Here is a 25,675-nt window from a genome sequence, read left to right as displayed (position 1 = left end):
GTATCTATGAGGCTAGATAGTAATCTACAAGGAATTTTATAAGAAAAAGTTTGTCCCCAAATCTGATAAACTATTTCAGGAACAATGGAGTTGCTTTTATTTTTAATCCACTGTGGCCATACACTTATATTTTAATACCAAATACCCATTTAAAAACAAGATGAGTCAATCCTCTAGGTTTATTAACTTGTTAAACTGAACTGTGTTTATTGCTGTTGAACTGAACAGCACTGAAAACCCATAAAATCCTCTAGACTGCACTACAGGAATCTAACACATTGTAGCTAGCAGCAATTAAGTACCATGTTTATTTAATTCTTAAGGACAGTAGCAATTATCTGAATAATCAAAAGGATACCTGATGGCATAGTCAAAACATGCAGCATAAGCTCCATTCCCAATGCAGCTGGAACTTTTCTTTTATAACCAGTTAAGGGCATCATCATTTAACAGGCTACAGGCGACAGTTCAGGTGGAAAATGGCATACTTTTACTCTCCTCAGAACTTCATGTTCACAACTAAACCTGAGCCCAACCAGGCTTTACAGCAAGTATTCTGGGAAATGTTTGCTATCCCCGGAGCCCCAGCAACAGTTGCACACACCAAAATTGGCGATGTTTTTATTATTTTCCTTTCCCCCCCAGGCTTTATGGGACAACTTATGTATAAAACCCATAATGCCCCACTTCACGGATCGTTCTGGCTTTTTCCATGGCTTTTTCCATTTTTTGTCACAAGAGATTGCTTCATCTTTCAGCTTTAGTTATTCTGCCCAATGCCCTGGAAGCATAGCAACATAGAAGAGGTATCAGCACCCACCCAGACTAGGTGTCTGAAAAGGAGACAGAGGTGTATGCAGAGTTTGCTGTCCATTTACTTCACCAAATTGAAGACTGAGGAGACGACTGTGGGCAAGGCAGAGCTCAGCCTATTGGCAGGATGATGGTCGGAGTGCCTGGACTAGCAATTATCAGATGAGATACCTGTGAATGACCAAGTACACTTTTGACATTGTGTATCTGTATGGGAAATGACCTAACAATAGAAATGTGTGAGTATGTGACTTGCTGTTCCTCTGCATGATAGAGTTGTCATGGCACTCTTGAGCCTGGCCACAGACACCTAATGCTGTTCCCCAGCAGAGCTCTTTGGCCTGAGGAGATCACGGATGAAAAAATGGTCCAACAAAGCAAGTGCTACTGTCTTGTCCAATTTGATAAAAATAGTGTTCCTGATGTAAGCAGGAGAGGGATTAAACAATGCTGGAGATTCCCAAGTTCTGGATTACTGATGGATCTCTTTTTCTACTTCTTTGCTCCTTCAGTCAGGCCAAAGCATTGAACAAGCAGCTGAAAGTTTTGCTACTCGGGATCGCAGGAGCCACTTCCAGGGAGGAAGATAGCATTTAGTCTGGCAAGTTTCAAGATGCCAGAACATAAAAGAAGGCAGACTGCAAAATTTCTATCCCTTCCTCCCCTTCCACAGGGATACTAGCAGGGTGTCTGTGGTAGTTGAACTTCTTGGCTTTGGACTCCATGCCCTGATTATAAGGATGAGGATGTGTCAGCTCAGTTGTGTCAGTGTAGTGCTGACTAGAGGGCCAACGCTGAAGAGGAATGACACACATGCATTCATGGCTACTTGATGTGTGCATCACAACCTCTGTGAACATGAAGAAGAGCATGCCAGGGATGCTAAAACTGGCCTGTGAACCCTGTGCTTCCTATTCCTGGATGTACTGTGCAGGTGAGAAGGAAAATAAATGCTCTCTGCCATTATTCTTATACTTAGATGCTAGATGCAAATGGAGGGTGAAAAGGAATGTGTACTCCAGGTTCCTGCTACTACACAGTTTTGATACATGACCTTTTTTTCCTTTGTGCTTGTACTAATATACTAATGTGATGTCTGTTCATCAGTGCTGTCCATAATAAACTGATTTTGATTAAAATGTTCTTCCGTAGATTCTACAGAAATAAATGTTGGCTTAAAAATCAATACAATTCTAAACAATTCTGTAAATTTTGCAGACTGTGCAAAGTTGTCCACACCATATAATTCTCATCTGTGAGCCCAAGCAGGAAACAGATCTGAGATCGATGGATGGATGGTTGCAGCAGAGGGTAAATTCGCACACTGTCTAGATTGCTGAAAGCTAGGAGAAAGGTGGTCATCACCCTGAAAGCAGCAGAGAGGGTTATGGAATGCGTAAATTGACTTACCTACTAGTACACCAAACTCCTAAGGCATTTCCCATCAGCAAAGGGGGATCTCTGGCAAGAATTGGCTACAGGCCAACCCGTTTAATGACCTCTTTATTGGCATGACTCTCTGGTAGAAATTAACATGAATGTTGCCATCCCATTGAATGGCACACGTATGTTGACAGGCTTTCTGACATTGCCACCGTTTTTTCCTATTTTAAATCCATTACACAGAAGCAGGCCAATCAGATGGCAGAACCAAAGGGAAATAAACTATTAAGGGAAAGCTGGTCCAGTGAACTGACAGCATGGAAAAGATTGTCATTTAGCTTCTGCCCTTTAATTAATAACCTGTTTCTGTTCTTGAAAAGCACTGCTGCGGTTATCATATAAGTAGAAAACTGTGATGGTTCAATGCAGATTTTTGTAATATAGTTAGTCTTGTGGGAAGAGGCTGGGATACTGATTATCACTTGGGTGGTGGTTGAATCTTGGCAGTCTCAGGATCAATAAATTAAATTGGGTAGACATGTTGCAGACCTGAGGCAGCAGCCAACACCAGTTTTGCTTAGAAGGGAGGACAATTGTGCCTTCGCAACAACAGATCTAGTGCTTACGCTGTGGTTTATTACAGTCCCCCTTGCAGCCTGCTGTGTGCTTGCCACAAACTGCACTGCCTCACTGTGCACGTTAATAAAGACATAAGGCAGAGTTTCCAAAATGCCTACGTCAATTATTTTATTTTATGGGATTTAGACTGTTAGGCACTCTTGAAAACTGTACTCCTAGGCTTTTCCTCCTCTAGTGGCCAGACCAGCTTATTGACCTTGACTCTTGCTTGCTTGTACTCAATCCAATCTCTAGAAAAGGGAGAAGATTTCCTGTGATTGGTGGAGATCTTATTCGAATTCTTCATCTGGCTGTACTACACTTTCATGAAGTTTTTCTTCTACCACTGCCAAACAATCATAGACTTAGAACCATACAGTTAGAAGGGATTGCAAGGGTCATCTAGTCTGCTGGATCTCATTGATCAGAGACTCCCTTTAGCTTCATTTGGCAGATTTCAAATTGGCTGGAATGGTGTCCTCACTCTAGAGAGCAAGAACTTAATCATTCCTTTTGGGCAGGCTGTATTGTCTGATTCTCCATAATAGAGATGGGGACTGATGGCCAGATCACAACTCCCTGGTGTGAGCATTATAATGTACAGTAATTATAACCCACTTTCTGCTTCCAGGTGATATAGTTTGGTAAAATTTCTGACTTAAATACAGGGAATAGTCCAAAGGATCTTTCACAGTGGTGCCTACAAAATATCTATTTCTGTTAGTCACAGGAAAAAGAGGATGGCCCAGTTACTGTGGTACAGCGAGAGGTACAGATCTACACAACAAAATAACCATGTGTCTAGTGACTTGCAGGAAGCGAGGAGCGTGCCAGGGTAGATCTCTAGCATGCCTATAGTTTACTGTTGGTTATCCATTTAACCACCACATGCTGTAGTGGTTTGATAACTGGATTTAGGGGCTTTTACTTCTGTGAAACATTATTTCAAATTCAGAAGATCAGGTAATGAAGATAGGTAGTCTAGCATCAGTGAATCAGCTTGGTAGTGGAAAGTTCTTGATATAGTTATATGAAGTTCAAAGTGGCTAATAGTATTGTAATTTAAGTGGTCATCATTAGCCTTTGAAATTAATGTTTCACAGATGTATATGGAGAGAATTTACTCCTTTCTCCGTGTCATGGTTTCAGATGGACTGTAGCCTCAAAAATATAGCAGTGTATCAGTTGACATTTTCAAGGCTATCTTTACAACCAGATGGGCTTAGAAACTTTTCTTTTTAATATAAAAGTTCACATTCTTTTTAATGCAGAAAAGTTATTCAACATTTGCAAAATGCTTTGAAGATGAAAAGGACTATATAAATGCTAAGCATTATTATTCTTATTGTTAAATCCACTAGAAATCTGCAAGCAGGCCCATAATCCTCAGAATTAGCTGATTCAGAATGCCAGATGCAGACATTTTTATTGTCTCACGTAATAATTAAATTACATTCTGCAGTTGTCAGTCTACTATCTTTTGGTCGTATATCCACATTGCAGAACTGCAACATGGGGGTGAATCTCTTCTATGGTAGGGTTTAAATAGGAGTAACACTGGAGGAGATGAAACAATGTCAGTAGCTTCTTGGTTCTAATCCATTCCGGTCCGTATGTTTTAATTCATGTATATGTGCCATACGTATTTTAATTCTCCCCCCCTCCAAATGCTGTAAAGTATGCATTTGCTGTACATATATTTATTTAATGAAATGTGTAGAAATAAGGATGGTAGAGGGTTCATATTAAACAAGAAACCAAAGAAGGTTTTTTTTAAAGTAAAATATCTATTGCAGCATTAACTACTAGAGCTAGTTATTTAGTCCCACACGTATACGGACAATTCAGAGGAAAGAGTTGTTAAAATCACAATACAGGCAGTCCCCGAGTTACGCGGATCCGACTTATGTTAGATCCGCAGTTACGAACGGGGCCCTCTCCCTGGTCTCCAGCAGACCAGGGAGAGGAAGCAAAGCGGCGGAGCACGCGGGCAGCGGACAGCCCAGACACGTCTGGGCTGTCCGCTGCCCGCGTGTTCCACCGCTTTGCTCTGCTTTGCTCCCCGTCCCCCTGGTCTGCAGACCACAAGGACGGGGAGCAAAGCGGCGGAACACGCGGGCAGTAGACAGCCCAGACGCGTGTCTGGGCTGTCCGCTGCCTGCGTGTTCCGTCGCTTTGCTCTGCTTTGCTCCCCGTAACCCTGGTCTGCAGAGCAGAAGGACGGGGAGCAAAGCGGCGGAACACGCGGGCAGCAGACAGCCCAGATGCACGTATGGGCTGTCCGCTGCCCGCATGTTCAGCCGCTTTGCTCTGCTTTGCTCCCCGTCTCCCTGGTCTGCAGACCAGGGGGACGGGGAGCAAAGCAGAGCAAAGCCGCGGAGCCCGAGGGCAGCAGGACAGCTACGGTGTGTCTGGGCTGTCCCGCTGCTCCTGTGCTCCGCGGCTTTGCTCCAGACGCCTGTGGTACAGCAGCTGGGGCGCTGCCGGTTGGTCCAGTAGCGCCGCTCTGGGCGCTACTGGACCAACCCGGCAGCACCCCAGCTGCTCTGCCCCAGGCGTCCTGATTCAGCCGCTGCTGGTCAGTTTCAGCAGCAGCTGAATCAGAACGCCTGGGGCAGAGCAGCTTGGGTGCTGCTGAGTTGGTCCAGTAGCGCCGAGGAGCACCCCAGCTGCTCTGCCCCAGGCATCCCCAAGTCAGCCGCTGCTGAAATTGACCAGTGGCTGACTACAGGAAGCCCCTGCCCCGGGCTTCCTGGAATCAGCCACTGATCAGTTTCAGCAGCAGCAGACTTGGGGATGCCTGGGGTTCTTAAGTTGAATCTGTATGTAAGTCAGAACTGGCATCCAGATTCAGCTGCTGTTGAAACTGATCAGTTTCAGCAGAGGCTGAATCTGGACGCCAGTTCCGACTTACATACAGATTCAACTTAAGAACAAACCTACAGTCCCTATCGTGTACGTAACCCGGGGACTGCCTGTATAGCATAAAACTTTCTTGGGGCAGTAGCCAGCATTTTTTGTGGAAATATATTTAAATATTTCATTCTTTCTTTAAATTTACAGATACAAAATAATGTTAAAATATATTGTATCCTGATGACGATTGTAAGCCAAAACAGTATTTTAAACATTACTTTAAAAGTGTGTTATTTAAATAATACTGAATACATTTTTAATATCTGAAAGTGATAGCAGTGTGTGTAGTAGGCATGTTTTTCTTTTTGTCCAGTCTTAAATCACAGGGTCAGTAGAAAGAAGTTTCCCAAAATGTTAACCTTAGTATCATGCCATGTTAAACATTATAGAGTGTAAATGCCAATTGAATGCTTAGGGGATAATTCATAAGAAAACTGCTGCTTCAGTTCATATGGTTTTCAGCTTGAATCTAATTTTTAACTCTGTGTATTATAAGATGGACAAAAGTTCTCTTTTCCCACAGAAGGCAGGACAAGAGGCAATGGGTTCAAACTAGAGCACAGCAGATTTAGATTAAATCTAGAAAAAAACTTCTTAACTGTAAGAACAGTGAGCCAATGGAACAGCATACCTAGGAAAGTTGTAGTGGCTCCTGCAAAGCAGGCTGGGATGGCCCTTTGTCTTGGATGGTTTAGATACAACAAATCCTATATCTTGGCAGAATGCTAGGCTAGATGACACTTGGGTCCCTTCTAACCCTATGAGTTGCTAGTTCTATGTGTGCATAATGGGACATGGATTACTAATTAATTATAGGTAATATTATGCAAACTAGTCTAGGTACTACCTTAATTATTGGCACAACACCTTACTTAATCGAGACTCAGCCACCAGACTAGGGATAAACACTGTATGTTGAACCATATGTGGTCAAGCAGCTTTGCCCTTGAGCATCTGCATGAGATGCTCTTGATGTGAGCTATGATACTTCATTGCTGCAAACACATTAGTGTCCTGGGAACTTATGAATGGCAGATTGAACAGATAAATGGCAGAGTCTCATTAAGAATAGGTGAAATTTCACAATGTGTATCTTTTGGAGATGTTAATGGCAATGTGATATTCATGGTCAAGCAATGGCTACATTAATCAGAATGGTAATGTAATATTTCTTGGAACATAAGAGATGATCTCACTAGTTGGGTAGGAATGATTCATAATCATACCAAGCATAGTTTGGACTGACCAATGCGCATTTTAGTTCATGCCATTTGTAGTTAAATTGTCAGTTTTCGTGCACTGAAAGGTTGGCTGCCTGCAATATGTGAAATATTTGTTCAGTCAAGGCAATATCAGCTAAAGCTTCTAGCATGTGATGAAACGATGACTCTTCAAACTGCAAATAAAATGCCAGAACCTACCAGCACCTGACCTCCCTTATTTATTTTTCTTTTCAGATAGCAAGTAATCTTAACAGATGGTACACAAACCCCCAAAATACAATTAACATAGAACTGCAAAGTAGAAATGAAATCTTCAGCCAAAGCAGGTCATTTTCAGGCTTTGGTCCCTTGTGTTTATACCTTGTATATTATAGATAGAACCCAGTGTAGTTAAGGTTGCAAACCATTTGAATTACAACTGCCTATTCTTTGAATTGTGGGAGACTGAAAAATATACCCTTTTCCCCAGTGTTATAGCAAAATTGTAGTCATACCATTTTTACAGGCATATAGCAAAAACAGTGGAAGTTTTGAAACTTGTCTTGGATATAATTCTTGTGGCGAATTAGTTCTTTTGCTTATTTGAGAAAAAGATTTAATATGAGAAAGATTAGGAGCATTTGAAAAGAGGAAGCTGAACTAGTTCAGTAAAAAGTGCCCTTATCTCTCAGATTGTGCTTTGAGAGATGTATTTCAAGTTGATTACCTCTAGATTTTCTGTTTTTCCTGAAAAGAATACCCTAATGTTAATACCTGTACAACTATTACATTTTTAAAATAAAACTTTCAAAAAATAAATGATTTACAGAAGTTAACTTCCTGTGGTAATGTTCTCCTACTTGCATTTTCTTTTTCTTTTTCTTTTCTTTTCTTTTTTTTTCTGAGCTGAAAATCACAACCTATTGCTTTTTATTTGTATGCCATAAATCTACTCAAGTCCGTATTCACTCCAGAGTCAATTGGAGTCTGAAATCTTCTTGCAATATTTAGTACTGGAAAGACTACTAGGAAGAGCAGACTGAGGCTTTCTACGGCAACCTTAGGATAGGTCAACGGATTATAAGCATTAGCTGGGAAGAGAGGTATAGCCAGCCAGTTATTTTGTATGAGAAATTTGTGCTTTCACCAAACATCTATGGAGTTCAGCAGGAATAAAACCTGCCCCCACCCCATCCTTGGCATGTGAATGACCTTCTGTCAGAATGAGAGGCTTTAAGCTAATACAAGTAAGAAAAATTTACATTTCCCTTGCCCTTCTTTACTGAATCAAACCTAAGATAAATCATTATCCCAGGGGTAAACTTTCCAAAAGTGCCTCAGTGACTATTTTCAGAAGTGACATAGTTAATAGCACCCTAAATCTTACTGAACGTCAATAGATCCTAGGAGCATAAGTGACTAAGGGCCACATTTTAAAAGTATTTCAATACCTAAAGATGCAGATGGGGACCCTGTGGGAATTTCAAGTGCTTAGTCATCTAACTCCCATTGAAGTGAAAATGGCTTTTAGACTCCTAATCACTTCACTGCTTTTGAAAATTTTGCTGTGCAATTTAGCGTTGCAAGAAAAATCTTACTTACCATCAGAATTTTCTGGCTTTTGGTGCCTTATCTTTCAGTGTTAAGTGTGTGAATTCTAGTTTTTTGCATTTTTATGGATATTTCCATTGGGTAAACTTTCCAAAATGCCTAAAAGATTTAGGAGCTGAACTCCCACTAACTTTCATCCTTTTGAAAAATGCTGTTTGAATTAGTTATCCATAAAGTACCAATTCACACATTTGTCAAAATTCTATATATGATATTTTTAATTTATGATCTTTATAATACAAAAGGCACATCTGGATTCAAAGTCAATGTACAGTATCTATGTCAATTTGGAGTTTTGGTATGACATGCAGAATACTGCATTTGGAAATAAAGAACCCATTCTTATTTGATGCCAAGTGTTCTCAGTTTCCATTGAAATCAATACACAAGAGAACTTCTGCAGATTGAGGAATTGAATCTTTTGTCTCATGAAATTGTTGGCAATTAAGCATATTGGACATCTTGCAAATGTTATATTCAGATTAAATCCCTCTTTCTAAAATGTGAGAAATTAAAATAATCAAAACCAAAGTGAATTTTCAATTAAATCTAAAATGTATGAACAAATAGCTTACTTGTGTATATGATATAACTATAGTGTCTAGACCATGGGTTCCCAAACTGGGGGGCGTGCCTCCCTGGGAGGGGTGTGAAGAAATTCCAGGGGGGGTGTAAGGTGACCCAGCTCCCCCCCCATCAAGTTTTGCTGCCCTGCTCTGTTCCTTCCCCCCCCCCCCCAAGTTTTCTTTTGGGGGGAGAGGGGGAATGCTGAAAAGCTTGGGAACCACTGGTCTAGACCATTGAGAATTAAAAAGTGATTAGATATTCTGATGTTGAGCACCATAAAAAAAATCCTAAAATGGATAAAATGCTAGATAATCAAACTAATACCAGTCCTGTTTCCTTTTTGTTGAAAAAAGGCACCTGAAATAGTCATGTGTTTTTTTTATCATCTGGAGCATAGTCATGGTACACTAAACTGGGTAGCTAAGGAAGCATCATATTGCATGCATAAAGTATGTCTACACTGTGCACCTTAGGAAAATTAATCCAAACTAACTAAAATTAATTAAGCTAAAATGACTTAAGGTCAATTTCTTTTTGAATGAGTATGTCCAGACAAGATTTTAATGCAGTTTAACTAATTTGTGTATAATTCACACCTTTAATTAATTCAGATGACTGTTTCTGCAAATTTATTTACATGACCTCATAGTTTGGACTACGGGGATGTGTTGCAAGCATTCTGTACTATAGCTCCCCTGTGTGGATGCTGCAAGTGGAAACTAGAAGGTACCTAGTTTGTGGTAATGTTGTCCTGTTAAAATGTGTCTGCGTTAATCTAAACTTAGTAGCTTTTAGTTCATGCCTCCAGCATCCACAGGGGGGAGTTACAGCGCAGAACACTAGCGCATACAGCAGTTCACATCCCTCTAGTCCAGTGTTTCTCAATCAGTGGTACGAGTACCCATAGGGGCACTTGAGAGAAATCTGGGGGGGTATGTCAACATAACTGAAATTTGGAGAAAACTGAATTTTTGTTTTAAGTTTTACAGCATTTCATTATTTTTGTACTTTTTGCACCCAAAAATTTCATCACCTGCCCAGCTACAATTGTTTGAACAAATGTGTTGCACTGGTAGAAAAAAATGTTGTAGATGCTGTGGATACTTATCTTTTTTTTTTTTTTAAAGGGGCACTTTATAAAAAAAGGTTGAGAAACACTGCTCTAGTCTGATCTGAAGAATCATATAGCCTGATTTGTCCTCATGTAGACAGCCCATTGACTGAAATTGAAAACACTTGAATGTATAGGATGTTCCTGTAATACTACCTTACAGTTTCTGCTAGTTAATGAGAAAAAAAGCTTGCTTTGAAAGAAGTGTATTAATGTGAATAAAATTATCTCTATAGGTTATTTTTTAAAAATTCAGTTTCAGCCTTGTTTTAATTTTGCAGAATTCAAGCCAAAACTCGGGAATTTCGAGAGCGACAAGCTCGTGAACGTGACTATGCTGAGATACAAGATTTTAACCGGACATTTGGATGTGAGGCTGACTCAATGTATGCTGGAAATGCTTCATATGACTCTTCCACAAATAGTGGCACAATGACTTTGAACGCCAGGCCCCAGAGCCCCAGAGAAGGACAGACAGTTGAAGCGTTGTATGCCCAAGTGAAAAAACCAAGAAATTCAAAGTCTTCACCTGTAGACAGGTAGGCACCAGACATCAGTCAATACTACATTTCAAAATTTAGCTTCATATTTTTGCTATGGGAGATGACTGTTCATCAATTGTAAATCCAGATCTGCATTTTATTAATGGCTTTTAAAAAGCCTTTGTGTAGAAAAATATCGAGTTAGCACAAATCTAGTCGTAATGGAATGAGAAGTACAAGCTGTTGTAATGATTCTAACATTCATCTCATTCTTAAAATGGTTTTGGACCCAAGTTTCACCATTTAGTATAATCCAAATGATAGACAACTTGTAACAGCATCTGGTTTAATTATCAGAGGTCTTGATATTATGATTGGGGCACAGTGACAGTTCTGAATTCTGTTTGGAGCAATTATTTAGCTATGCAAAATTCTTGTAATCTAAGTAAAGCTTATGTAGATTCTGCTTTTGTTACAAATCTGAATCTCAGCACAACTTTGTAAACTTTTTGGGAGAACCTCATTCAATTAAGTAACTTAGGGCAGGCTTTGGGCCAACATTCTTTGTGGTGGGGAGTTTGGTGGTCATAGGGGGATTGTTTGTTTGTTTGTTTGTTTGTTTGTTTGTTTGTTTGTTTGTTTGTTTGTTTTAGTGACCAAACTATGCTAAATATGTGAGGTTTGCATTAATTCATTCAAAAAATCAGGTGAAACACTGCTGAGATTTGAATTCACCTAAAAATGTACAGCAAAAATAGGAATGCAAAACTCCACTCTCTAGAACTGTCCAACATTTTTTGAACTTCTGTAGATCAAATGAGGCAAACTTCACATAGCTCTGAGTATTACATAACTAAGAAACTTCTGTCTTGTTTAGTTCATATTACTGGTGTGGTAGCTTTGCATTATATAACTAAAGTTTATAAAAAGTAATTTTAAATTCAGAAGACACGATTCAATGGCATATGTACATTCACCACAAATATTTTAGCTCCAAGAGGCTGCAGCACTTACAATAACCCAATGAATCCATTTCTTCTGGCCACAGTATTTGAGGTCTGTAACCTACATCAGAATAGGACATTGAATTTGCATATTTCACTAAAAACCAACAGATGTTAAATTCCCATGGTGCCAGTGATGATGTAGCATTTGACCTCAAGGGAATATAACCGTCACCTATAGTTTAGCTGATTGTTTAGAGCTATTTTTAATAGAGGGATGGAAACTCTTATGGGTAACCCTCAGTTGGCCTTAATGGGAAGTATTTTTTAAAAGGGGCCTTTGATATGGCAGAAATATGTACGTTCTAACAGAAAAATATTCCATCATATATTGAGAAGTAATGAAATTTTAGGTGGACTTTGCCAAATATTTTTACTAACGTTCAGTAACATATGGCTGCTTTTCCTTTTTTCGATCACTCTGCTTTTCTAAATTGCTTAGCAAAAATGCATTGTATAGGACCTATTTTTTGTGAATAAAATAAAATTGTTTATAATAAATACGGCCTGAATATACAACTTATTTTGTATTATGGAAAACTTGATGCTTTTAAACAAAGACTGTTTCACCTCTAGGTTTGGAAGTTTTGTATATCTTCCTGTTTACTTACTGCTGTATTGACCAGTGCCAATATAATTGGGTGACAGAAATCACTTTTAGTAACCTTGAAAATCATGATTGTCTGCTTGCATAGCATAGTTGCCACACTGAGTTTTACAACTGTTTTTTATTAGACCAAAGGCACTGTTTCATGCCTGAGTTGAATAGCATAAATGTCATATGAAGAAAAAAAGAGTTACCTTTGATGAAAACCTGGCAGGGAGAAAATAAGACCTGCATGACCTAGCTAACTGTGTGGGATCACTGATGAAAGATCAAGGAGAGAGAGTGAGTGCAAAAGTAAAGTTATGGTTGGGATATTGTTGGACTGTGGTGATAATCAAGAGGGCAGAATTGAAGAGAACACTAGTCTACTGTTTGCACCTTCATGCTGGTCTATTAGTTGTGGAAGTACAGAGGAGTTCACTATTGAATTATGCTACAGAAAAGGATAGACCCAACACACCCATCAAAATTGAGAAAAAGCAACTCAAAAGTTAGAATTGGAGTAGAAACAACTATCTGTACTAAGGGCTTTGTGAAAACATGGCAGAGAAGAAGACAGGAAACCTAGCAAGAACGAAACCTGGGGAAAATGAAGAGTTGAATGAAAAGAGAATGGTAATTATTATTTATAATTGTAAAGTGCCCTTCCCAGTTTCCTTCAGTTTGTTTCTGGGTTCTATGACATAATAGAATATTCTTCAGTAGGACACTAGCCCTCTGCTCTCTCCTCCCACTTCTTATTAGAAATCAAACTCCCAAATTGAGTTAGAAAGCATCTTCATTAAGATATGGGTATTGCAGAACATCTTAGAGGCTCACCTTAATTTCCTATCAAAAATTAATCTGTAGCTGTGGACCCTTTACTGAGAGAGAGAGCTTGACATCTGACTCATGCAAGAGCTCAGTCTCCGTCAGATGAATACAGCAGCTGCCAGTCTTGGGCACAGAGCTGAGAGCCAGTTTTTAAGATAACTGGGTGGGCCACAGTCTATTTAGGAGTTTCTGAATGAAGAAAAGGCTCTTGAATTGATTTAATATTTATTGGGCGAGCCTGGAGATTGAAGTGGTATGTTCATAATAGAGCATCATATGTGCATTTCGTCTTTGGCATGTGGGTTGCTGTATGCTTCACCATCTTTATCATCTTGTTGGTCTTTATGGTTATCTCCAGACACAGCCTAATACAGTATCCAGGCCTGGGAATACTGAAATTCTATTGTAGGTTATTCAGAAAAGGGCAGCATCCCTGTCTAGCCATTTATAAAGATATTCTTTGACCCTCAAGGCCTGAGATTGTACATTGACTTGATTTGTGCCTCATCACTGTATCAGCCTTCTAGTTTCTTGTCACCATCTTCCAACCCCTGAATAACTTGGCCCCTCCTACTCACTGGCTCTCATTTAGTTTCTGTTTGTCTCCCCTGCCTCCTCTTCACTAATGATGCCAGCCTCATCTGCTTTTTGTCATTTTCCCACACAAATATCTCCATGTCTTTTTCTGTGTTGTCTCCAATGCACAGACTGCCCATTCCTACGCTTGTTCACAAAGCTGCTATCCCCTCAGCAATCAAGTTTATCCTGATGACCCACCTCTTATGATGCCCACTGGGATTTTGGTGACTCGTAATGGTTAATTTGAGAAGTAAATGGGAATAGTATTTACATCTGAAACATGTTGTTTATATTAGTGTTGACATAAACATGTATCACATTGATGTGACTAATCACCATTTTGATTATAAGATATACCCATTTGCCCTATTTGTGTTTAAATATATAAGCTCTCCTAAACAGAGGCCATCTTTTATTTTATCTTTGGAAAGTGGCTAGTGGCCATTGTGGATGCTAGTAGAAATGGCTACAAATAATATTTCCTCAGTGAATCATTCGGTGAAATGTCGTAAGAGGTTTCTAACAGCATCCCTGTTTGAAATGTTCAGTTCACATTAAACGTGGTGTGGTTTAGTTGGAACATTTTATTTTTATTATGGGTTTACATTTAGTGCCAAACAAAATTTGATGTTTAAATATGTTTGAAAGGTTATTTGAATTTTCATCTGAAGAAACCTGTAAACAAAATGTCTTCAGAATAGCTTGCATTCTACTGTTGAGAAACTAAGTCTAATCTTTCCTTAACTTACAGCAGAACTATTATGTATAATTGTGAGGCCATGGTCGAAGTTTGTTTTTCTGTAATATCCTGAGAATTTTATTTACATCAAGATTATCATGTTGTGTAACCTTAACTGTCATGCTACGGGAATGATAACAAGCAGTAGATAAAGCATGTAAACTTACAGCTGCTCATTACGATCTTGTTCAGGCTGGTTTCTTTGTTAAGTAGTATAAGGATGCTATCATGATAACATCTGTGGGATATGACTTAGGTGTTGTCCTGGTAAACTGTTAGATAAAAACTAGCAACTTTTTTTGCGTTCTAATATTTGTAATTCATATGCTACTGAAAATCCATTTTTTCCTTGCTGAGTTTGGGTGCTCAGATTTGTTTTTAACGTCTTGAGAATTGTTATGATGTTTGACACATTTCTGTGGCATATTGAAAAGACAAAGAAATGTTTTTTCCTCAAAGCACCTATCAACACCTTTTTCCAAATGAACCTTAAAAAGATGCATATAATGCCAAAATAAATAAAAAGAGAAAGAGGTGCTTGCTTACTAACTGGGGATTTAGATAACATTGTTGGCAATTCTTACGCAAAAATTAAGGTGCTTCACTGACTAATTGCTGCTTTAGTTATGCCAGTTTTGACCTTAAGAATTCTGTACAATAGAATTTATGAGGGCATTCTCTAAAAATCAGATATTTTCCTCAATAAACTTCAGTATAGTCTTCATAGGTACTAGAAATAAGGAGGCTGGGGATGCTGCTGTACCCCCTGTCTTGAAATAATTTACATTGTAGTTTACACTTTGGTTCAATGGCTTTCAACACCCCCACTATATATACAAGCCCTTCTAGCATCCTGAAGGGATTTCAGATTGCATCAGAACTAATTCTACATGCAGAATTTAACTGAGGTTAGAGGAAAATAAATTAGTGGTGGGCACTGTAAGCTGTTCTGTGTGTTCTTTTTTTTAAGAAGGGTACCATCAGTCAAGTCATGTGTATATATTTGACATTGTGAAGTTCTTCATTTTGAGCTTTTACAAAATCCTTGCAGATTTCAAGCCTGCAGGAATGTAGGTAGATAACAAGCCTCAGTGATTTTCAAAACCCATTTTAAACCTTAATAATTCTAGTCATATCACATTGTCTCCGATACCATTAAACATGATGTTTTCCAAATCAATTTCTACGATTTACAGTAGGTGGCTTTTCGTAACAGTGGAGGAACTTGTATGTTCCAAGGATGAAGAATATTGAAACTGTAACACAAACCATGCAGTTTGAGGGATTAGTTATCAACTCAATTGAAAATATATTAGTTGTCATTGCTGTATTCATTCCATTTTGTGGTTTAATGATTTGCACAGTTCATGCTGCTAAGAATTTTGTTTAACTGTTTCATCTCTTCACTTTAGACATTAGAAAGAAAGAAATGTAATTGAGTTCATAAGGTATGCTTATTTTTCACAACTGAACCAAAAAAGATATCTTGGGAATTGCATTCCTGTAGATGTGGCTTTTCGTTTAGCTGAGAAATGTGTTCATGTTTTACATCATGCAGAAGAAAACGTGGACTACTGATCAATAATATTTTTCATTTAGATCACGATGCTATACAATCGAGTTTTTATAACTATCACCTAACGTCCATAGTTGGAGAGTCCATAGAAAGACAGCTTCTAATGGGCATTTACTGGCTGTCGCCATGTAATCATTTCCCACCAAGAGTGCATTGTCCTCAAATATAATTGAAATAAAATAGGCACTGGGCAGCTGTAAATCTAAATAGCCTGAAAATAGTAGGCTAGACTCCCCCAACTCACTGAGGACACTTTAATGGAAACATAAATACCATAATCATATGCTTTTTGCATGCATTTGACCATTAAAAAGAAAAATGCCCATTTTAGCAAAAGAGACCTCTGAACTGGTTTCTTTTCCATCAAAACTTGAATCAAGTTATGTCAAAAAAATATTTGGGGACTGAAAAAAAAAACTGTTGCCTCAGCTATCATCTGTTTAGTGCTAAAAGGCAACTGCTGTTTTAAAAATTTACGGTCACTCCATATTTTTATTTGCTGCTCTTACAAATGAGAGGGAGCACTTTATTTAGATGTTAACTTTGTTCAGTAGTGTTTGTCTCTGTTTAACTTGAGGTGGGAATAATGAGTTCTTCAGAGTGGCAAGTCACATTCTAATATAATTTAGAAGTATATAAAAAAGAGTAGAATAAACATACTCATTCTTTCTGGCCTATGTGAAATAATTCTTTGTAAAAGCTCAGTAGGTCAGAAAAGCTATGAAATATTATATAGTAATGCCAGGATAAATATTTGTTTAAAAAAAGCAAGATACCCATACTGTTATATTAAACTTCTTCTTTATTAGTACTGTCAGTCATAGGAATTTTTTTTAAAGTCTGAGGTATCGTTCACACATAAATCTAAGCTTGCTGCCATGCCCATAATAGATGAAGATATGAGTTATTACTCAGAGTGACACATCTTGTAAGTACCAAGATATTCTTTTTCTTATACAAAAGGAGTTATGACAATTCTTTCAGTTGCTCTGAGGTGCCAGTATAGGCACATTACAATGAAATGTGAGACCAAGGTAATATAAACCACATAACCAATGACATTTAAAACCAACGGTGGGGTACCTCAGGGGCTGGGGCCACTGCCTCACAGAAAAATCAGTCAGAGGTCACGCACATGGCTCAGGGCTTTCCCCGGCAGAGGGGGCAAGACAGCACCAGACTGCAACCCTGTGGGGATGAGGGGAGACAAGGCTTGGAGACTTGCTGCAGGGCTGGAGCATGAATGCCAGCTCACCCCACTGTAGGTGGAAGCACCAAGCCTCGCTGTGTGCAGGACTGGATTAACTCTTCTGGAGGTCTGGTGCTATTACATTTTGTGGAGCCCGCTAGGTACTAAGGCGGATCCAAAAATTACGGTTTAAGTGTTCAGAAGGCGGGCTGCAGGTAGAGACAAGAGAGTTGGGTGCAGGAGCGGGTGAGGACTCCCACAAGGCTCTGGTGTGGGTCTGGGGATGAGGCATTTGGGGTGCAGGAGGGACCTCAGGCTGGGGCCAAGAGGGGTGAGCTCATGGCAGGAGGTTGAGCTTGGGCTGTGGGGTCTGGGAGGGAGTTAGGGTGCAGAGAGAGTGCAGTGTCTAGCGGTGCTGGAGCAGGCCCAGAATTGGAGGCACAAGGTCTGGGAGGAAGTTAGGATGCAGGAGGATACTGGAGCAGGGGATTGGCCTTGAGCCCCTTTGCCCAAGGCTCTGGGCTGCAGTCCCGCAGTCCCTAAAGCCACTTCCTTAATCCAACTCTTTGTTTATTGCCATCCTTCCTATGAATAGATTTAGAGCTTGAGTCTCCACCCATATTGTTGGTCAATACTCTCTTACTGTGCAAATAACTGCTCTGAGATGAGTTTTAATGGGGCTACTTGCAGAATAAGGTACTCTTCCATGTGAGCAAGTGATGGAATCAGGCCTTTATATTGTAGGCTTCTGAGAGCAGAGTCTACTCTCTTCATCTGTGATGCTTTATAATTTTTAAAAATCCCTATATTTTTATGAATGTTCTAGAACATTCTCTCTGTTCAGAGAGAATCTAGAATATCTGAGTAATTAAAATGAATTCATCTGATCCTGTTTACACCAATCTAGCAGTATAAGAGAGCCTTGTATTTATGCCCATTATAAGGCTACTTAACACTGCCAGAATAGGGAAAAGTCTCAAGAGTGAAGAGTCTACTTCAGCAAAAATAGTGAGGAGTCCTGTGGCACCTTAAAGGCTAACAAAAATGTATTCGGGCATAAGTTTTTGTGGCTTAAACGTAAATGAGAATCTGACTCCTTCTTAAAAGGGTCTTAAAAGAAAGGCATGCATCTTATCTTGGGTAATTCAGTGATAACATTGTGGGGAACAGCTAACTATCATACTTGTCCAGTGTACCAAACTGAAAATAGTATCTGAAAAAAAAGAGGCATGCATACTTGGCTCATCTTTCTCTTCCTTATGGCATATTGCTCCTGTGACTGTTGTGAACTGCAGACATGCTAGTAAATGGAGTTTGAGACATAGTGGGATCCTTTGTGCCTGCTCTGTTCCATTTGATTTTAGCACTTGCATTCATATTTTACATGCAGTTCAGTGCATTTCTGTTCTTCCACTGACCATACCATAACCCAACAACCATCACCCCCTAGGCTGCCTAAAAATAGTTTCCTGTCTTATAGGCCTATGGATCTAGGGACCATTGGAAACTAATAGCATTTGGTATTTAGTGGACTTAGGTTGCTTTCCTCTCTCCTCCACCCTTCAATCTTGATGGAATATAAAACAAATTTTAATATAAATTCATGAGGATTTATGTAGAGCCCCTGTTGTGAGGAGTGTTTGCTGTGATGCTATCCAGTGTTTGGGTTATGATTTGTGAGGTGCAGGAGAGAGGTAGGTGAAGATTTACAGTAAGCTCTATTCAAAACCTTCATTTTAATTACTCAGATGTTCAGAGAGAATCTAGAACAGATCCCAAGTGCTGACACAGTTGTAAGAACCACTTAATTATATATTTACCACAGCCTCACTCTGAAACCCTGGAATGTTTGCTTCTTCCCTTTCCAAACAGTTTTGATTTGTAATCTAAAGAATGACATCGATTTGTTGTTTTTTCCAAAACCAGAAAGAGTTAGTACTTCTAGAAATGTTTTCAATGGGAAAATGTATGGCTAGATAAGAAAGACATGAACTTCCTATGGAGGGTTACAAAACAGGAAGTGAACTGGGTTCCACCCAAAAGTATACCTTGTTGCTACTATATCTAAGAGTTGTTATAATTTTTCTGGGAGTAACCTATAACTCTGTTCAGTTCTGTAAATGATTTATTTAAGTGTAACTATTTTCTTTGGTGAGTCAAAGTAGTTCTAAAAAATGAAATTTAACACAGAAGAGATTCTAAACGCGTCACTCTTCATCAGTATAACTGTATAGTGTAAATGCAAAAGTGGAATAATAGGGCACCCTGTTGTCAAGATATGAAAGAAGAAAGCAGCTTTTGTTTTCCTTGTGCTGTAGAAGGCAAAGTTGAATAAAAATAAATTTGCAAAATGTTTTTCGTTAGTGTGAAGCAACACTTGATTTTAGTACTGTTGCAGCACTCATATTTTAACATTTATAGTTTCCTGGTTAAAGATGACAGTTTGCAAAACTGTGTATTACAGGGATGCTGCTTGTAGCTCTGTAATTAAAGCTGATTTGAGTTTTACACATGATTTATTCAACAGGTCAAATTTTGAATTCATCAAAATTTACAAATACTGCTTTATTCATAGTCAGCATTTTGGATAACATCTAAATCCAACAATGTGCATGCTCTCTCTCACTATCCTGCTCTATGTACGCAGTACTGGACACTTTTGTCCCTTGTGTTTAACCCCTTCTGATCACAACGGTCATACTCTACTGCAATAAGTAGTTTTAGAACAGTGTTTGAGGAAGTACAGGAATTACCTTGAAAAGGAAAATGGAAATACTGTTCAATGTGTACCTTTATGCAAGAATCCTAGTTACTCCCACCTCTTCTGCCACTTTCCTACTTTAATAAAAAAGAAATGAACTGATCTGTTTCTGCAAAGATACCATGTATGGTTGTTTCATACTTACATCCCTAAGGCCCGCTCTGATTTAGTGTATAATAGATATGTCTATTATAAGGACATGTCAAGAATTCCCTATATTCCCGCAGTTTAGGGCCCCGTCCTTCAAACACTATTTAGAATAGTGTTTACTATGGTGAGTGGTCCAAATTTTTTCAGTGGAAGCACTCATGAAAGCATAATCTAGCTTCAGTAGTAAATATTTGCAGAATCCACAGGCCATAAACTATAAGTAACTTACAACAGGGCCCATGTCTCCTCATGCATCTTATATAGTACCTTAGTATCTCTTAACAAATAAAATATAATGATGATAATACATAAAAGGTAGTCTAACCACTATCTTCTATAATATTCTTATAATTAGCAAACTCAATTTGGCCCACTGTTTTTTTATGATTGTTTTCTTTACACGTAAGACAAACTATATTTAACCATACTGTTTATTCTTATAGCCTGGCTTGTTTGTTTGTGTGACCTAAAACACATCCTGCTTCCAAGCCAAATATTTCATGACTGATGGAACTAGTGCAGCCTAATCCAGGGGAAGAGAATCCTGTACAGGAACTTTTAGGAAGGAAATCACAGTATCTGGGGGCGAGGGGATTAATGCCTTTTAACATCTTGTAAACTGATTTCATGGTTGTGAAAGATTCCAGATTGATAGCCCTGGATGTTGAATAGTTTTTTCAAGTTCCAGTTTAACTTATTCTTGCCTGGAAAAATATAATGCTTCCCACACTTTCCTTCCTTGAACTGTATAACCACTACCGATTGAACTTCTCTTAACCAGGACTCTCTGTTCTGGTAACATCCCTGGTCCAGCAGGACTATGGATGTCCAAGGACCAAACAGTCTGGATGGAGTGCCAGTGGCTGGGAGCCCTGCAGCAGGGCTAGACCCCAGTATCAGGGCTGCCCTGTGCCAGTGAAACCAGAAGCCCAGCAGTAGGGACTGCCACACATTGCTGACACAGAGAGAGGAGGTGAGAGGCAGTGGGGCTGGAGCCAAGCAGTGAAACTGCCCTGCAAGACCAGGAGGCAGTGATACTGCCCAGCAGCGCAACGAGGAGCCCACCAGCAGCCTCACTACCGCCTAGCGGCTCAGCTGTCTGGCAGGACTGAGAGGCAGTGTGGCTGCTCCATGGGGCCAGGAGCCTGACCACGGGACTGTCTGGTGTTAGGGTTAGAAACATGGGAGTGAGCTGCCCAGTGACATAGCAAAAAGCCTGACAGCCCTCCTGCCACCTGGAAGAGCTGCCTGATGGGGCCCGGAGGCAGCGGGGCTGCCCAATGAGGCTGAAGCCCAAGCAGGGCTGTTGCCTGGCAGTGCAACTGGACCCCATTGGGGGGCTGTCCCGGGGGATGGAGCCCGGCAGCAAGGCTGTGCGTGCTGGTGGCAGTGCTGCCCATTGCAGAGACAGGAGCCCTACTTACGGAGGGGACAACAGCAGGGTAAGCCAGCTGGGAAGCTGGCAAGGTCATGGCTGGAGGGGTGGATGGTGACAGGGGTGGACCCAGAAATGACCTTTCTCTGGTCTGGCAAAATCCCTCATCTGGGACCAGTCCGGTCCTGAGGGTGCTGGACCAATGAGTTCCAACCTGTAGTGTATTGTACTGGTACACTGGGACTCATGTCATAATTTTCTAAGAACTAAAAGATTATATGTAAAAACACAAATCTTGTTCCTTGCAGCCCAGACATTGAGATGTTTAAAAGTTAAAAGGTTTTTTCACACGACCCATTTGATATTATTATGATTTTCTGAAAAATGTTCCTGTAACATCAGTTGTATTTACTCTCTACAGAATAATTTTCATCCCTTAAAATACCAGTGACATTTAAATAGGTTTTCAATCTGATGCATTTGACTCATGAAGGCAGATCTTTCTTAGATTGATATATGAAACATTTTTACAGTTAATAGAGCGGATATTTGTAATTGATAAGTAATTTAGTCTGCAATCATTTTATGCAGTTTTATGTGACATAATGATATTAATTAATTTGAAAGAAACATGAGGTTTTGCTTCATTGTAATTTGTATAAGCAATCTAGTAAATTAATACTAATAGGTTTGCAGTAATATATAGTACTTTTATAATACATTGTATTATTTAATAGAAATGTCCCAGGCATCCAAGCACTAAACGATTAGTTCAGAGGATTGTGGTGCCCATAGTAAGAGTTCTTTCTAAGACACATCCTACTATCAGCACTCTGACCTAACAAGCAGATGATATGAAAGAAAGCAGTCTCAATTTCTGGGCTATAGCATTGAAGGTATGGTTTATTATCACTTACAGCTGATACCTCTCATATAACCCAATAGTAGTTGTCTATGACATTGGTTATTATGTGCCATACAGAAAACACTACAAAGACTGCCTGATTTTCTTTATCATTGGCATAATAAATCCAATACAGTAAAAGAGTTCCCCTGTTTTATGTACCCTCTTAAGTTGCACTTTGTCCACTTGCCTGAGATCAATTACATGCATAGTTCTCAAAATTTAGTCACATGAACACCCACCCCCTTCCGAAGGACAGCTAAATAGCCCTCAAGGAAGGAAGGAATGCATCTGGGATGATTGAATTATCTAGGTGTGATTTAAAGGTTGCTGAAATCAAAAAGGCTTATTCATTTTCCATCAATAATCATTTTCCTTAATATTTCATCAAAACCTGCTGATTTGGAGACCACCTTCTGGGCTTTGATTCATTATGACTGCAGACATAATTTAATTTCCCCCCTTTTTCTCATTCTGCGATATGCTCTTTCATCTCTGAGACACTGTTAAGATGTTTCTAACATTCACAGATTGCTAATTGATCTAACTTTTTTTAAACTGTACTTAAAGCTAAGATCTCTCTGCTGTAGAAGCAATTTTTCATGCATTTGCTTTTAATAAGTTTTCTTTCATTCTGCGCATCCAATAATTTGTAAATTTTCTTACATATGTGATGAAAATTAAGCATATTTCTATTTTTTTTTTCCTTGGTAATAATGATTCACTTTCCTCTCTAATTTGGAAATATTCTTGGGCTATAGACTGAAGATGATGCCAGATTATTGACTCAAAAATGTATTTGTTCTGCAATCATTTATTATTATCACTACTACAGGGCTCAGATCTGTGCTAGGTGCTTCAGAGTACAAATAGGAAGAAAATTAATTCAGCCCTGGTGAGTTTACAATTTCAGTTTGATGTGATGCGATAGATGAGGGTAACAAATATTAGAGAGGTGAAATTAAGTATATTTAATGATCAAGCATAGTCTTTAAAGGTCACTACTGAGGTAGGCATCTGCAGGTATTTATGGTTCAACTGGGACTAATATGGAATTTTTTAAAAATTACTACTGTGTCACCTTGCTTAGGCTCCACAGGAGAAGTGAGTCTCCAGGAATTTGAATGAAGAGGGGGGTAGTAGCTTAGAGGATCAGAACTGAAAGGATATTTCAGTGGAAGAAGCCCCAGTCAAAAGAGCTGGTTCCATTCTTCCAGCACAATGAAATTCTCAACAATACGACTGTCACACTTAGTGAATGCAGTTGAGGTCCATAGTAGGCATGCACATGATTTAGAGCAAGATCATGTTTTTCTTTTAGTATGCATGACCCAGTCTAAATTGAATTTCAAAAAAATGTTTTCTAAGTCGTGCTTAGATGGTCAGAGCTAAATTGTAGTCTGTCTTCTAAAGCCACATTGAATAATTTGAGTAGACTGAATTTCATTAGGTTACATTAGTTGCACCATTTTTTGATGGTGAGTAAAATTGCTGCAGCTTAGGACATCAGAATTGAATAGGACAAAAGGTAGAACCTAGACATCATTCAGTATTAGGAATAATCTTGCTTCAATGGGCTTCCAATTTACATTTTTTAATACTCCTTACTATACTCACTGCTACCTCCATCATGTGTGTAATATGTATTGAGTATTTAATGTACACAAATGTATATAAAGTTTGCTACTCTATGTAACAGAAACATAAAATTTAAGATTATTCAGGATTTGAAGGATTATTTAAATAACACAGGATAAGAAGCTCCTTGAAAAATTATAATTCACTTTTTACATGCAACATTTCTTGACATATTTGCTGATGTTCATAGATGTTAACTCATATTGCATTTCCATAAAATACATATTTTGTTCATACATATTTCATAGTTAGACTTAGCAATGTGGCTTATTTTGCCTGAATTATTTTAATAAATCCATTGTCTCTTCCATATAGTATGAAAAGACAAACCATCACTTTAATTTTTCTTAGTCATTCAGAAAGTAGATGAAGCTGGAGTATTTGGTTTTTTGGTTTGGTTTGGTTTGGTTTTTTTTAAGAACACACATGGATATATGCACATAAAACTAACCTTTATTGTATTAATAAGGAAACTATGAAAATACAATTATACAATTTCTGTGCTGTTGGATCTATGAAAATATGCACCAGCTCAGGATCTGTTCCTGTATATGTTTATAGTTCATGCCTTTCAATTTATTGCATATTCCTCCATAGAAGTTATACTATGTTGGCAGTGCTGCTATTATTGTGACCTTGCTTTTTCTAAAGATCTGTTTCTGTTACACTCACAGAAGGCTTTAGCATTTTTACTTTAACATTTTAGGATTCTGTAGCTCATCTTTACCTAGCCCTAAACTGAATTTTTGCTTAAATAAATCATACCTTACAGAGGACTGATATTTCATTATCAAGGAGCTGCATAATAAAAGCTTCCATCCAGACGTTAGTTGCTCACCTACCCACCAATTGCTTGTGGTGTTAGCTAAAACTTACAGATGGTGAGTGCTGTGGATTTGCAGGAGCTCTGGAGAAAAGGGTAAGGATTCCACAGGAGAAGACGGTGGGAGGGAAATGGAGCATCTCTTCTTTAGAGATCGGTGGCTTTCCAGGACAATAGTCTGGGAGAGAAAGCTTATTGCAAAGCTCTGCTATGCTGGATGATAAGTGCTGGGAGCCAACCATTCCGCTCCCAGCATGCACTGATAGTAAGAAGGCTACATGTTATGTGTAATGATTGAGAGAATTATCTTTCATCTACACAGTGTGTTGGAGTACTCATAGATGACCCCAAAAATGTTATAAAGTTCTAAGTAATGTACATACTCTGTATAAAGATTCATTCACCTCACTGCTGAGACCTTTATCCAAACTATAAACGTAATGCTGTCGACCTCAATTGTCTGCAGGCAAAATCAAACCTGGGACTTCTGAAGCTTGATGCATGAGCCTCTACTGCATGAACTAAAAGCTAGCTGGCTATTAGCTAAGGTTGTAGAGAAGATCATACTCAATATTCTCTCTATAAGTGGTCTCTGTACCACTAGATAGGACTGCACACCACATTGAGAAGGTGTGTGGGTTACATAAAGATCCCACACTGAAATGCAACTAAATAGCCATTAAGAGCATATTGCAACAGTGACACGAAATGAAGGCTATTGAAATCCGTTCATTCCTCAAGGGAATTAGGTAGGCAGAGATAATTACTTGAGCTGGAATTTGGCCATGGCACCAATGTTCACACTAGTACATGT

The 25,675-nt window shown here is 39.0% G+C and overlaps 1 protein-coding gene across 13 annotated transcripts in view; it reads left to right on the top strand.

Annotated features, from left to right (window-relative positions):
- The window catches only part of PARD3 (par-3 family cell polarity regulator), a 683,059-nt gene that overhangs the window by 526,384 nt on the left and 131,000 nt on the right, over window positions 1-25,675 (top strand). For 11 of the 13 annotated variants that reach the window (XM_075922689.2, XM_075922683.2, XM_075922685.2 and 8 more), the window contains one exon: window positions 10,503-10,760. The exons of the other annotated variants lie outside the window; for them this stretch is intronic. In XM_075922689.2, the coding sequence (XP_075778804.2) occupies window positions 10,503-10,760 (258 nt within the window). The remainder of the gene's footprint in view (window positions 1-10,502; window positions 10,761-25,675) is intronic. 13 annotated transcript variants of the gene reach the window in all.

The sequence above is a fragment of the Pelodiscus sinensis genome, chromosome 2, assembly GCF_052426305.1.
Source record: "Pelodiscus sinensis isolate ZL-2025 chromosome 2, ASM5242630v1, whole genome shotgun sequence".
Taxonomy (NCBI): domain Eukaryota; kingdom Metazoa; phylum Chordata; order Testudines; family Trionychidae; genus Pelodiscus; species Pelodiscus sinensis.
Note: the sequence above shows the minus strand (reverse complement) of the source record. Positions and strands in the feature narration are given on the sequence as shown.